Source organism: Cataglyphis hispanica, chromosome 5, assembly GCF_021464435.1.
Source record: "Cataglyphis hispanica isolate Lineage 1 chromosome 5, ULB_Chis1_1.0, whole genome shotgun sequence".
Classification (NCBI taxonomy): Eukaryota; Metazoa; Arthropoda; class Insecta; order Hymenoptera; family Formicidae; genus Cataglyphis; species Cataglyphis hispanica.
The window spans coordinates 8308559-8322503 of NC_065958.1; the positions used below are offsets into that span (position 1 = coordinate 8308559).

The window sequence follows — 13945 nt, forward strand, 5'->3', positions numbered from 1 at the left end:
CTTATCATATAAATGTGTGTTTGATACACGCGCGTGTATGTGTATGTAACAAATAGTAAACTTTATGAAAACATTCCAACAATGCGCAACATATATAATGCGTTTTATGATTAACTTGTACATATAAAATATGAACATTATGAACAATCTATCGTAAAACACTCATCTTGTTATTATACATTCTTTGACGTTATCGACATCCTTATCCATCTATGACTCCCATACTACGTTTTACTGTAGCAGCTAATGAAAGTCGTGATCTTCTCTCTTCGTCTAATTGCTTCGTTAGTAGTGACATTTGTGATTGCAGGTCCGTCATTTGATTCTTCAATGTTTTAACCGTTTCAGATAATGTCCTGTATATTAAACATACAATATTGACATATACATAAAAAAAAAAACATGCAATGATCTTAACATCACATATATTAACTATTTTTGTGAATCTCTACCTAATTCTGTCTCACTTCTTTTTGAATTAATTAAATAATAAATAATAACAAAATAATAAATGATAACAAAATGTTTCTAGAAAAAATTTAAACAAGCAATGTTTGACTTTTGTAGAAATTATCAGATTTGAGATATTTGTTACAATGGAGAGCAAGACGAGTATTTTTTCAAAATAATATTTTTTTTACACTTGCCTGTCATTACAAGATTCCCAGTTGCTTCTATTATGTGCAGATGATATTCTATCACGTGATTTTTGTGAATCATAATCTAACATTGCTGAAAAGTAAGCATAATTTCTTCATGATACATGAAATATCTTGAAAAGTTTACACAATAAATAGTTAATAATTATCTTTCATCACTTACAATTAGATTCTCCAGAATGTACAGTAAATCTAGCATTGACAGAAAGGCAATAACCTTCTATTACTTTCAGTATAATTGCATCTTCTTCAAACTGTCGTTCGTCTAAATATAAATCAGCAAGGAAAAATTATTTATTAAAATTATTTTCTATTCTATATAACACATATAATAAAAATTGATTTTAAAAAATCTAATACTTATTTAATACAGATAAATCTTACTGCATGATCGTTGTAGGCGTGATGTATCTGTGGTAGTATCTATTTTTCCAAAACTCTTAAGAGAATATAAGGGAGGAGCAGGTCTTAATGATGCAAGACTCCAAGGTGTCTTAATTCCTGGAGATGAGCAATGCTCCATTATCGGCCGTTGATGCTTCCCGTTCAACTGGTTGGTCATTTGCTACAATATACAATATCATTTATAATATTTTAAGAGAACATTAATACACATAATTTAAAGTTCTATTATTTCTATGCATGCATAGCGTAAAAATTTATCTAGTTAAGGTGTGTTATAATTTTTATATATAAAATTATATTAATATTTTCTATTATTACAGAACTTTTTATTCTACTTTTTTTGAGATCCTACTTTTAATTAGAAATTATCTTGAGAATACAAAAAAATAATTGTATCGCTTTAGAGTGCACGCCCTACCTAGAAGCCAAAACTATGCCTAACAAATGGAATTTTTGATAAAATGAATGATAGCAATGCAATAAATAAAGACATGTGCAGAGAAATTTGTGATATTTTTCAAAACTATCCTATAATGTATATTGTGTTAGTAAAGCAATAGTTTACTTCACACAACATGGCTGTGAAATAAGGGCATACTATTTTCGGTGAAAAATGATAATTAGTAAAAACACCAACAATGGTTAAAAAACTGAAATGAGCTCAAAGAAACAGCCATGCCATGGAAGCTTGCCTTGTTCCGTGTATCCAAATATCGGAATAGGTTTCTTGAGCCACCAATGAGCATATAGTCCAGATGAATACACTTGATTAGATGGTTCATCACGTTCCTCCATAATTGGCTGTATTGGACGAACTACATGTCTCCCGATTTTCTTAATTACACACTGATGTGCGTACGGTATCGGTTGCGTATACCTCTTTCCTTGTATGTTTTCATAATTTATCAAAGGATAAGGTAATATAGTATCTTGAATTTTTTTCTCACTATTATTCGAATCGTTATTTGCATCGCTATCGCTAGATCTTGCAAGATTTGTACATTCATCTATATTTTTCGACGAAGCTAAAGAATGCGCACTGTCTCGAGGTGTAGAGCCAAACGGCGAAGTACAAATACATTGATGTTCAAATTTATTCTCGTCATTATCGCTTTCGCTATGAGACGTTCTTACAGGATCTGTATACTTGGTATGACTAGATGCATACGACTTGTAACAGGAATTAATTTCAGACGAATTCAAGCAATAACTTTCAGCCATTCCCGAATCCGATGACCGTAAACTAGTGTTCGCGCACGTTTCTCTTGTTATGCTATTTGTCTGATTGGATGTCGCCGAATATTGAATCTCTGACATCTTTGGATAAAACTCGATCGTTTTCGAATAATTCATCGTTAGACCGCTGTGCTCTTGTTCGTGTGGAATTTCCAAATGTTCCCGACAAAATTCATTAGAGCGCGTATGAAATTTCGACGTATAAGATTTGCTTGACGCAAGCGGCAGGACGTGACTCATTGTGGAAACAGCCGGTAAACTTTTACTACTTTCATAAGTATAGCGATCGACTCTCGGTGCGAAATTCGTGAGTGAAGAAGTGTTCGCGAGTCCCACCGTACTAAGATCAGTATTATCTATCACGTATCTAACATCTAGTATTAACGAAGATTTACGCAATATTCGTGGTTCTTCCTGTACATTACTTTCAGTGGATGTGTTCGACTCTGATCTTCCACTGCTACTAGCAGTTAAAATAATATAGGTCACATTGCATTTTCTCATTTTTACATTGCTCAAGTCTGGCTTCAAAACATATTGTATATACAACAACTTTTTCATTAATTCGGGATATATGATTTTTTTCCTCACGAGCTTCGCAAAGTATCTCGAGAGTCGCGCGTACGGAGGATGATGACAACTCACACGAGACACTGTTGGTGATTTCAAGAGACTACTAGTGCCTTGTTCCTGAATCAAGAGATCAATCCAACGTTGTCTCTCTTCTTTTGTAGCGCATAACACGACAATACTCTCAATCATTGGTCCTTAAAAGATACATATCGCATTATATTATTTATATAAACTACTATTTTAAAAAATAATTATTGTCATTTTGCAATGTAAGAAAAGTAGATGTATCTGTTTATATATTTCTTCATTACTGTTTTCTAAATCACAAAATGACATTTGTTATACCTATTGTAAGATAGAATTATGATACATATATAAAATTATAATAATAATCGTACCAGTAATCTCAAGAGCGTTTCTTATTTCATCCGTATCTTCAATTCCAGTTACATTAATACCAGTTAATGGAAGTTTTCCCTATATAAATTGCAATACAAAACATGAGCTTATTGCATGTTAAAGCATATTATGTATTATTAAATCAGTATATAACAGAAATGTTTCTAAATATATAAATATATAAATACCTCATAAATGAAAGAACTCATCCTGGGACTGGTACTAAGTACTAACAGTGTGGTGGGAAACAAAACAAAATATCTGTCTCTACGATCTACAGTTGCCAAAGTTACAGCTCCAACATGAATAATCTCGCCTAATGAATTTAATTCTTCACCTTCCCAGCCTTTAATTCCACTAGTTAATATTTGAAGTGCCAACTCACGTTGCTTACGTATAGAAGCACAATGATCCTAACAATAAAAACAGATCATGTAATGAGCAAATTTAAATGCAATTAAATATTAATAACAATTATTTTGTATAGAAATCGAGATTATCATACTGTGATTTCCCTATACACTGCTATACTACGCTGAGTATCTCCTCTATCAGAATGATTCTTTTCAGTATATCTTTCTAATTCTTGAAGCATAGCAGAGTACTTATCCAATCTTCGAAAAGGCTTACTAAGGCCAGTGGTTAGTACCAATATACCAGGTGATATTGCTCCACTACGCTCCATAAATTCATTTAATTCATCTCTAAAACATGATGATGTATATAATAAATATATTTGATCAATATAAAAATAAGTTTAATAAACTAATCTTATATCTCTTTGAATAGCTACCTGTATCTATCTAATATGCAAACAGCTTGTGGATGATTATTACAATATGTAGTGTGAATAGATTTTAGCCTCGGTGCAATAGTTAAAAAAAGGTTCCCTACTCTTGCAGAAAGTCCTTGTAAAATGGTTGTTTCCAAATTTGCCAATAGACATTGATGAGTTTCCAAGATTTCGTGTATATTACCAAGTAGCTGTTTATATTCATCTTTCTTCAGTCTATATATACATATATATATATAAGTTTTTATAAGGTGTAACATATATATTTTTCTTTATATATTATTATATAACTTACATATTTGATGCTTCAAGAGGTTGTAAAAAGTTATTCACTAAACCTTGTAATTCTGCTACATTTACTCTCTCAGAATCTACAATATCCTTCAATACTATGTCACGATTAAGTTTCTGATGGACAGGTGATTCCTGTGGACTCCTTTCTGGAGATATTTTGATTGACGTATGACCACCATCTATATACATATTTATTCATCAGACAGTATATAAAATATTATAAGAATTGAAACCAAATTAATTGTGCATAATAATTATTATTTAAAGCATTCAAATTTAAATATAGTTAAATCTATTTAAAGAATTTATAAATACACTGTACCTGGAATTCTATATTCTTTGACATAATTTGAGGGGAACCAACCAGTTTTGTCATGTAGCGTACCTTCCCACCAGCCTTCATCATCCACTTGAGTTATTGTTATTATATCTCCCTTCTTAAAACACAACTAAAAGAATGAGAATATTGCATAATTTAAAAAAATGTATTTTGCAAATTACGATGATATATTGTTTTGATATATATTTTCAAGTATCACTCAATGGGAAATATTCTCTTTCTTTTACATACCTCATCATTATTCTTCCCTTTGAAGGAAAAAAGCGCTATAACAAATTTCGGTGCATCAGGTTTCGACATAATTTTTGTGTTTTGTTGATTGCGAAACGTAAAAAAACATCAAAGAATTAAAGTAGTATCGCTGCGCATCTCCTTGTCACGGGAACGTTCAGCCTTCAAACGTCCGACTCTCAGAGTGCACAAGAAGGCACTTGTCCCGGAATTACAACATAGCTCATAGGCATCAAAACACCATAATATAAAGAATATTTTGTCATTCATATATTTCTTCTTCTCATTTCTGTCATGCAAGAATTGGTCGTACGTTGCACGCCTGTATCAGCATAAATGTGATATATATCTTACATTACACACAATCACATTTGCTGAATTACACTCGCTATCTATAAATAAACACATCTGCACGCCACGTGACTATACGTCATGAACAGATCTCTATTCGTCTTGTTTTTGGAAAAAGCATAAAAGCACAAACGAAAAATACATTGCAGCAAAGAGTCATATTTTTTTATCAATTTTATTTCGCATATAAATTTATTTTCGATATATGTATATGTGATGATTTAAATATCCCGCCAATTCTTGCTAATCCATGGATGCGTTCAAAAATCCTACCTATGAAGTAGAATAGATTCTAATTGACCAATCAGGACAAAGAAATCTTTTTGACCAATCAGGACATAAAGATTTCTTTGCTCTGATTGGTCAATTAAACAATACTTTAATCTTTTATAATAAAAAAGTAGGATTTTTGAACGCATCTTTTGATACATTCGTGTCTTCGCTTGGCGTTTCGAAGCGCAAGATTTAATTATCTTGATTAAACACTGAAACAAAAATAATATCAAATCGACTGCACCCTTCAATTATACATGTGACGTAAGATGAACTTAAAAATGATATGCGACGTACTTCTAAGCGTCTTCAAAAAAATATTGTAGAGGTAAAAGTCTATTTTACTTTTTTTATCATATACGAGTTTGTATTTTTTTCGACGATCAAATAATATGTTAGTTAAAGATATCATATTATACATTATCATACGGACAGAGTTGCACTGCATTACACACTAGTAAAATAGTTATGTGTTTAATATTATGCGATATTATTTCAAATGATACAATTTTCTTAGATCATCTCGATATTTCGATTTAGCAATCAATTTTAATTTCAATTCTAAGCTAATCAAAAAAATAGATAATATTATATTTTCCTTTTTCTCAACACTATGTGTGTGGAGAGGGCGAGAGTTATTATATCTAAAACATATTTTTTTTACTTTCTTTTCCATATTTTTACTATATTTGGATCGATCTTTTTGCCGAGTAAATTTTTCTAAATTTTAATTATTTTGATAAAATCAACTTCTTTTTTAATGTATACTTATTTCTCAGAAGATTTTTAAAAAATTGTAAAATCCGATTTTTTCTGTGATTTCTCGTCATCAGGGATTGCTTTTTCGCATAATCGATCACCGCAGCACCAAGCCGCACAATGCCATTAAAATGAGAGATGAGAATTGGACGAACATGTAATAAGGAAGAAAGAAGTGGATAAAAGTAGAGGAAGCAACTAAGGGCGGCGAGGGAAGGGGCACGGATGGAGATAAAGCGATTGACCCTCGTCGCCTCAAAATGACCTGTCAGAGATATCGTCCCACTAAATTCACTTGGGTATCACCCCAACTAGTAGAACGAATGCATACACTTCTCTATAATCGTTCGAGCTCCATGTCGCACGTCATCGTCATCGTCCATTGATAAGCATCTATCTCAGTGGATAGAGAAAGATCATAGTTAATGACACAAAGTGTATATGTGTGTGTGCGCATTAAAATTAAAATTAATTGATATATTGATTGATTAAGAATAAAAATCGACATGTGGTGCGAGTTGCGTTCGATTCAATCAAAAATGCGAACAACATTCCTCTTGATGGTGTGCTGTTTCCTGTGTGGCCTATGTGCGGGCGACGAGTCGAAAAAACTAAACGATACCTCATCTTCGATAGGTATGATTTCGGCGAATTGTTTTGTAATAAAAAAAAGTTTATATACTTTGCGTATATCCTTTACATATGATTTGAACAAATTATAAATATCACGCGAAAAAAATATGTGTTTTTTTCTAATTGAAATTCTCGCTAACTTTATACAAATATAACTTCAACTCTACATTTCCTGTAAATTGCTTAAATATGATTCAATCGAATTGACTATTATGTGAATAAAAAAACTAGCTTTTTTCCTTCTAATTGTAATTTAAAACTGTAATTGAGAAACTGAACTTTGAGATACTATTAAGTTTTTATAATAAAAGAAATAAGAAATAGAAATATAAGAAATAAATAAAAATGACGTTATTGACGTTATTGACGCTATTGACGTTATTCATCGTTTGATAACTGCGACGAACTAATTCCCACGTTATTTTTCATGCAAATTCTTCTTATGCAATACAATATACAGTTCACGGGGTTCAGTTCAATCGTAGCATTTATAAATTATTGTAGAATAAAACTATCGTTTTCAAAATTTCAATAACTAAATTTCCGAATTAATTTGTCTCGTACATTTTAGGATATTGATAATTTTTGAAGTTAAAAACTTTGTATGGCTTTAATATTATATTTTTTGTCATATTGATTTATTATTATTATTATTAATATTATTATTAATATTAATATTATTATTAGGTTTATTAATTGAGAATAAAATGATATATGATTTATTATCTAGACAAAAGTAAGGCAGCTCAGATTGCAGCGGGTGAGCAACGTCTCGGGGATCAGATTCGTGCGATTCTCAAGCATTATCAGCAAGACGATCCGATTGGGCTTCCGGGCGCACCGATACCGGATCCGATGCCGGTGCCGGATATGAAGCATTCCTTTTCTATGTACACGATGAATTTTAAGCAAGTCAACGTTTACGGACTATCCAAATTTCGTATCGAACACGTAGAATCGGAGCTGGCTCGTATGCAGGTAAATTAAAAGAACGTTAAACAAAAAGAGACTGCGGAAATAAAAAATTAAACAAGATGCTGAAACATAATATTATATTTATAATATTTTATTTTAATATTCTTTATCAGATTTTGTGACTAGAATTGTGTATATTATATTATTCTTTAAATGATTCATACCTACGAAGAAAAATCTTTACTAAAATACTATTCCTCTCGTTTTGTTCTCTATATGTTTTTTTCCAAATTATAAAATTTTTATTCTTTTATTTATTGCACACATTCTTTTATCTTTGCGGGCGCATTAATTTCAATTTATAGGCAATTTATATTTTTTGTAGACAATTTATATTTTTTTTTAAATTCAATTTATATTTTTTTAGTTATTTCATTTTACTTTAATGGAATTTCAATTGAAGCTTAATTATAAAAATATGTGATGGTAAAAATTGGAAACTTGCAAAAAATGTTGACCTTCGTCCACCTTTTGGTTAAGCAAAAATTTATTGCAAATTAAAGAATCTGCTATTATAAAGATTTTAATGATTTTGAAATATCTTATATATGATATGATTCTGTACAGTGTATTTAAATATTTTTTATAAGAATATTATCATTTATATTATTTTCACATACTTTTGTGTTTACGGGAATCTTTTCAATTTTCGGCTTTTCTTGATGAATATGAAAGGCAAATGTATTTTTGAGGTATCCGTCGCAGTGAGGATCGATAGTCTTGACATTCGCGGATTATACACATTGGCATCATGGCTTTCAAGATCAGCCGGCAATTTTACAGTCAAGCTCACCGGCGTAAATGTCGAGGGCATTGCAAGGCTAGAAGTGGCCACTGACGGTAAATTACAGGCTCAGAACATCGACATGGATCTGACTTTTAACAAGATCGACCTGGACTTTAAAAATCTAGGGTTCCTCGGTTCGGTCTTCCAAGGTGTCATCAATTCTGTCGGCTCTTTCATCTTTGACAGCATCAAGCCATTTATATTGAAAGAAGTTAACACAAACGTGAGGTACGATATTCTTAAATTCCTGAACAATAGTTCTCTTTATATGTTGAAAAATAATAATAGAAATAAATGAAAAAAAAAAAAATACTGTAAGAAAATATTACATATATATACGAGTAATTAAAGATTCATCAGATGCTTCAAAATTTATAATTGAATATTGATGCTAAAAAAAATATTAATTTAAATCTGACACACCGTGCTTTATTTAAACTTCTTGATATAATCTAACAATCTATTAAGTAAATCTTATATATAGTATATTTTATAAAAATCTATACATTTTAATATAACATATATTTCTTTCTTCTTCTTTTTTTTGTTTTTATCAGATAATATATAATACATAATTTTTCAGTTTGTTTACTCTTATTCGAAGCATTTCATAACAAAATTAATATGTTTCAGGGGCGAAGTGAATAAGCAGATATCACAATTACCGCAGTATTTCCCTAATTCGATTTCACCCTTTGACATGGCGGTGGCAGAAGCTCGTAAGCAGGTTTCTCAAATGGGCTACGACCCATACAAATTGAAGGATTACACCCAGAGCGTCGGTGTATTCACTGTGACCTCCTCACACACCTGGATCACCGGTTTGGCCAGTTTCTATCGCATGGGCAACATAACGATCACTTTGGAGAAAGGAATTGTGAGTGTGGTTTTTGAGAAAATCTATAATAGTTAAACGGGATATCTCAATTGAAGAGTTTTAAAAGTATTTGTGTATAAAAATATCACGGGAATAGATGTGTATACTATAAACGCAGAAAAATTCCGCTTTAAAAAAATGGCATTAATATAGATGAATAAATGGTCGTGTAATATAGATAAATAAATCGAATTTAAACAAATTTTATCTAAGAATCTTTTTGAAGTAAAGACTATGTATTACTAATGCGCAGTTGCATCATTATCATAATTGCAACGCGATCGTGGCGTAATGTTACATAAAGACCATTTGCTTGCGATTTTGGAATTTGGCATGCGCGTGTGTGGGCGACGTTTGCTTTTAATTTAATTTTCAAAGAGAAGATTTATATGACTTTATTACAGGTGTACGCACTTCTGGATGTCGGTACTCAGGAGTTAAAGGGCAATACGCACTGGGAGGTCAGCGTGATTGGCGGTTTCCTATCTCGCGCTGGCACTGTATCCTTCACCGTACAATACTTCCGAGTACAGATTAAACTGAGTCAGTCACTAGACACGCGAAAGCGCGCCACCCTGGAAGAGCTAGAACTCGAGCTAGGCAACATCCAGGCGAGGGTCCACGGAGCCGGCACGCTTGATTATCTGATGGAGGCAGGCATTAATATAGTGCCGAACCTATTAAGGTAAATTATAATGGCTGAGGCCATTATTGTAAAATGTGCGTCTTACACTAATATCTCAAGGCAACATCTGTAATTGGCGATTTTAATCCCGATCAGATTAGAATGAGAATTAGGAGATATAGGTATGTCTAATGTGTTTTTTCTAACGTAGAGAAACTTGGCATTGTTAATAATATACAAAAATATTATAAATGTCTTTTGTTTAAATTTCTTACACAACATTAGAATACAGATTTCTCGAATTTTTATTTTCTATAAAATTCTACTGTGAATTTTTATTAATGATAATTGCAACTATCCACGATTAAAGATTATGAATATATTTCCTTGGATTTTTCTTGAATATTTAAATATTTTATTTACATTTATGTATTTTATTTAGATTGTATTAAACGTCTTCGTTTTGTTTCTTTGAATCTTCTTTATACATTCTTTTAACTCTGCTTTCATAGATATCAAATTATGGACGCGATCGAAGGACCGTTGAGGAGACGCATACAAGAAGAATTGAACAAGGTAGATGTGGAAAAATTGATTGACGAGAAAATTCCAGTGATAGAGGAACAAGCCAGATGGATGCAGGGTTTGGTACTCGCGGAGGAAACGATCTTAGAAGAATCAACACCGCCATCAAATCAAGACGATCAAATGCCATTCTCTGATAGCGAAGAAGATCGAGGACCGTCGTAAGAATCACGGATAAATAGTAATACATATTATAATTATGACAAGCTAAATAATAATTGTAAGTATAATAATAATTATATATAATAAATGTTTAGAGAGAGGTCATTCAAAATGACAGAATAAATTAAAGAGAAATCTTTATTGCAAAAATATCATTAGCGCGTGAGGTATTATAATATATTACAGTTATTATAATTATAAAGTAAAAGACAAATAAAATTACGAAAGAAAACGTGAACACGCGTGAAAGAAGAATCATCTTATTAACATGTACTAAACGTGGAATCACTTAATCATCACTTGAACACAATATATATAACGAATATATATATACGAATATACATGAAATATGTTACATAATATATTATGTTTCTATTTCTACTTTATTTTTTGGCTAGTAACAAGTAATCGATATCGCGTGTGATTTACCGAAAGTTCTGTATGCATACACTTTATACAACTCGCATTCATCGCTAAAAAAAAAAAGTTACGTAAATAATCTTTGAACATATAAGTACGAACCCTAAATTAAGAATCATCGAGCTAACAATAATACAAGAAACTATACGAATTATTACGTAAAAGCGACAAGCTTCTTAGAAACGATAGCAATTAATACATTTAAAGAGCAAATCTTGACGGCATAAATTGAAATTAATAGCAAAGTATAATTTCTAACGAATCCGAGGTTATATTTCGCAGCGTTATGTAATCTTGTTGCAATGCTACATTATTTGCACTTCAACCGGTACCGCATTTGCAAGAGCTTGGCAACGACTACAGGTATAGTGATTGTGTATAATTCCCTACAATTATGGCCACAAGCATACAATCTTTTCGCGCGAAATGACTCACAATCGCAATTATTGCGGTGCGAATCGATCTGCTTGCTAATTTTCATTTTTTTAAAAATCTCGCGCCGATGTAAAAATTCAATTCTCAATATGATCATCAAACTATATCAAACTGATCAAACCAAACTGATATCAAATATAACGACCGTGACTTCATGACCTTGCTTACACATACAGTAGAAATAAAATACAAACAAGTTGATGTATATAGATTGATATATTAGCAGGTGTTTACAGTTTAGATACGCAGTATTGATCGTAAACGTATCTAAAAAAAAAAAACATTTGCGAAAAAGCTGAACAACGCAAACTTGTCGTCTTCAAAACATTTAATTATTCTAAACGCCAATTATTTTAACCGATGTTTAATTGATTCTCTGTTTTATTTTTATAGGTATCGATTACTACATAGACAATGAAATAATTCAGAGTAAACATAAATCTTAACAAAATGGTTCGAATATTTAAACAATATTTGAAAGACTGGAACAATTTTGCGTTATCCATAAGCTTTTATCAATGCATTTACGCAGCATTGATAGCCGGCTTGTTGCTTCGTTCAACTGGCACGATTCGCTCACCCGGCGCCGGGAGTGCCAGTCTAGGAGCCGTAATGGTTAGAATACCGTCAGATGATAGACTGGGTTTCACATGACCGATATCGTAGCCTTTGGGCAATACGTAGCGGCGCACGAACTGACGCGAGACGTAGCCGTGACTGTCCTTCCTCTCCTCGTGTTTGCCCTCGACGGTGATGCATTTATCGTCAGTGCGTACGGTGATCTCCTCCGGCGCGAATTGCTGCACGTCCACGATCACCTGATACTTATCATTGTCGTGCGCGACCGTCGCCGCACCACCCACTTGGCGATCCATGTTTTCGAATAAGTCACGCCACGGACGGAACAACGGGGATGGTGATCTCCAGATATCATTGTGCCGCAAATTTAATTGTCCAAAATTATCCTCCACCTCGCGGTGCCAGCGTTCCATATCATCCCACCAATTACGAAATATATCCCGTGATATCAGGGCCATGATTTCCTAAAATTGGATTAATGTTTTTTTGAATACACATGCCATTCTTGCCATATGTGGAGTATAAATTATTTCTAATTAAAAAGCTTCGGTATACATATACTATCTCTATATTTTTAAAAGTAAATAAACAAGATATCTATATATTTTTCTATCTTACAGTTATATAAAGAATATAATTTTAAAATAATTTTTAATATATAGCTTAAAAAATAAGTTATATTAATAATCTTTCAATATAATTTAAATTTAAATTAAAATAAATTTGTAAGAATTTTAAGAACTTGCAGTAAAAAACAATGAACTGAAAGTAATAGAAACTTAAATGAGAAAGCATAAGTAAAATAATTAAAGTAAAATCGAATTTATAAAAAAAATATTTTATTTTATAAAAAATTTATTATTTTATAAGTAAATTATCCAAATAATAATCGCAACATATATCTTCAAAAATCCATACAACTTGAAAATAAAAACTTGTGAAAATTCTCTCACGAATTATAATTATAGCTCTATACAAAATATAAATGATCAATCTTTTTTATATAAAAAAATTTTCATATTTTTAATATTAAACTCAACAGAGTCTGATTAATTTATGTAATTTTGTATTATCGTAATTATCAGTAATTCGTACGACGAATTCGAAAAGGTGAATTATTGTATACGTACTTTTTATTACCAGAAGTCACTCACGTCCTTCAAAACAATACAAATGTTCGATTGGCACTACGTAAAATTATTTATCAAGGTGCGCAATAAGAATATTGTCACTGTAAAGTTGACGACGATCCTTCGATCGCGAATTGTTGAGACTAACTGCGCAGTAGAAGCCGTCTCGCTTGTTTATATTTGGTTTGCCGCTCTTTTCGAGACTATTCGACTTTACGATGCGCATGCGCTTATTGTTCGCATTCGCTGTAGAATCAACCGTTTCTTTTGCGTTCGTGGATTTTGCGAAGATCTTCTCGTAATTTCTAGCGATATCAATCGCCCTAGTCAAAGCTCGCTTACAGATGATCTACATCATTCGCGAAAAAATTACATAATTCGAATGCGTTCGATTCTAAAACATTGCATTTTTGTAGAATTCGAA

The 13945-nt window shown here is 31.8% G+C and overlaps 3 protein-coding genes across 4 annotated transcripts; 1 reads left to right on the forward strand and 2 right to left on the reverse strand.

The window, feature by feature from the left end:
* Positions 1–12: 12 nt before the first annotated feature.
* Positions 13–5423, reverse strand: LOC126849968 (rho guanine nucleotide exchange factor 7). 2 transcript variants are annotated; one of them, XM_050592462.1, is made up of 12 exons: positions 4931–5408; positions 4682–4808; positions 4361–4538; positions 4066–4281; positions 3778–3976; positions 3461–3685; positions 3272–3350; positions 2946–3067; positions 1044–1224; positions 823–924; positions 648–732; positions 13–356 (listed from the first exon to the last, which is right to left on the reverse strand). In XM_050592462.1, the coding sequence occupies exons 1-12, from the start codon at positions 4997–4999 to the stop codon at positions 203–205; spliced, it is 1737 nt and encodes a 578-aa protein (XP_050448419.1). In that variant the 5' UTR covers positions 5000–5408; the 3' UTR covers positions 13–202. The 2 variants fall into 2 exon arrangements, 1 of the variants encoding a protein (XP_050448419.1); XR_007687479.1 differs by lacking the exons at positions 13–356; positions 648–732 and having other exon boundaries at positions 1757–3067; positions 4931–5423.
* A 1139-nt stretch (positions 5424–6562) lies between these two features.
* On the forward strand, positions 6563–11195 carry LOC126850008 (uncharacterized). The gene is made up of 6 exons (XM_050592580.1): positions 6563–6949; positions 7677–7924; positions 8614–8936; positions 9342–9585; positions 9990–10270; positions 10723–11195. Exons 1-6 carry the CDS (start codon positions 6820–6822, stop codon positions 10958–10960), a joined length of 1464 nt encoding a protein of 487 aa, XP_050448537.1. The 5' UTR covers positions 6563–6819; the 3' UTR covers positions 10961–11195.
* Positions 11196–12175: 980 nt separating this feature from the next.
* Positions 12176–13688, reverse strand: LOC126850061 (protein lethal(2)essential for life-like). Its single transcript, XM_050592684.1, has 2 exons — positions 13522–13688; positions 12176–12855 (listed from the first exon to the last, which is right to left on the reverse strand). The coding sequence occupies exon 2, from the start codon at positions 12847–12849 to the stop codon at positions 12337–12339; it is 513 nt and encodes a 170-aa protein (XP_050448641.1). The 5' UTR covers positions 12850–12855; positions 13522–13688; the 3' UTR covers positions 12176–12336.
* Between the last annotated feature and the right edge of the window lie 257 nt (positions 13689–13945).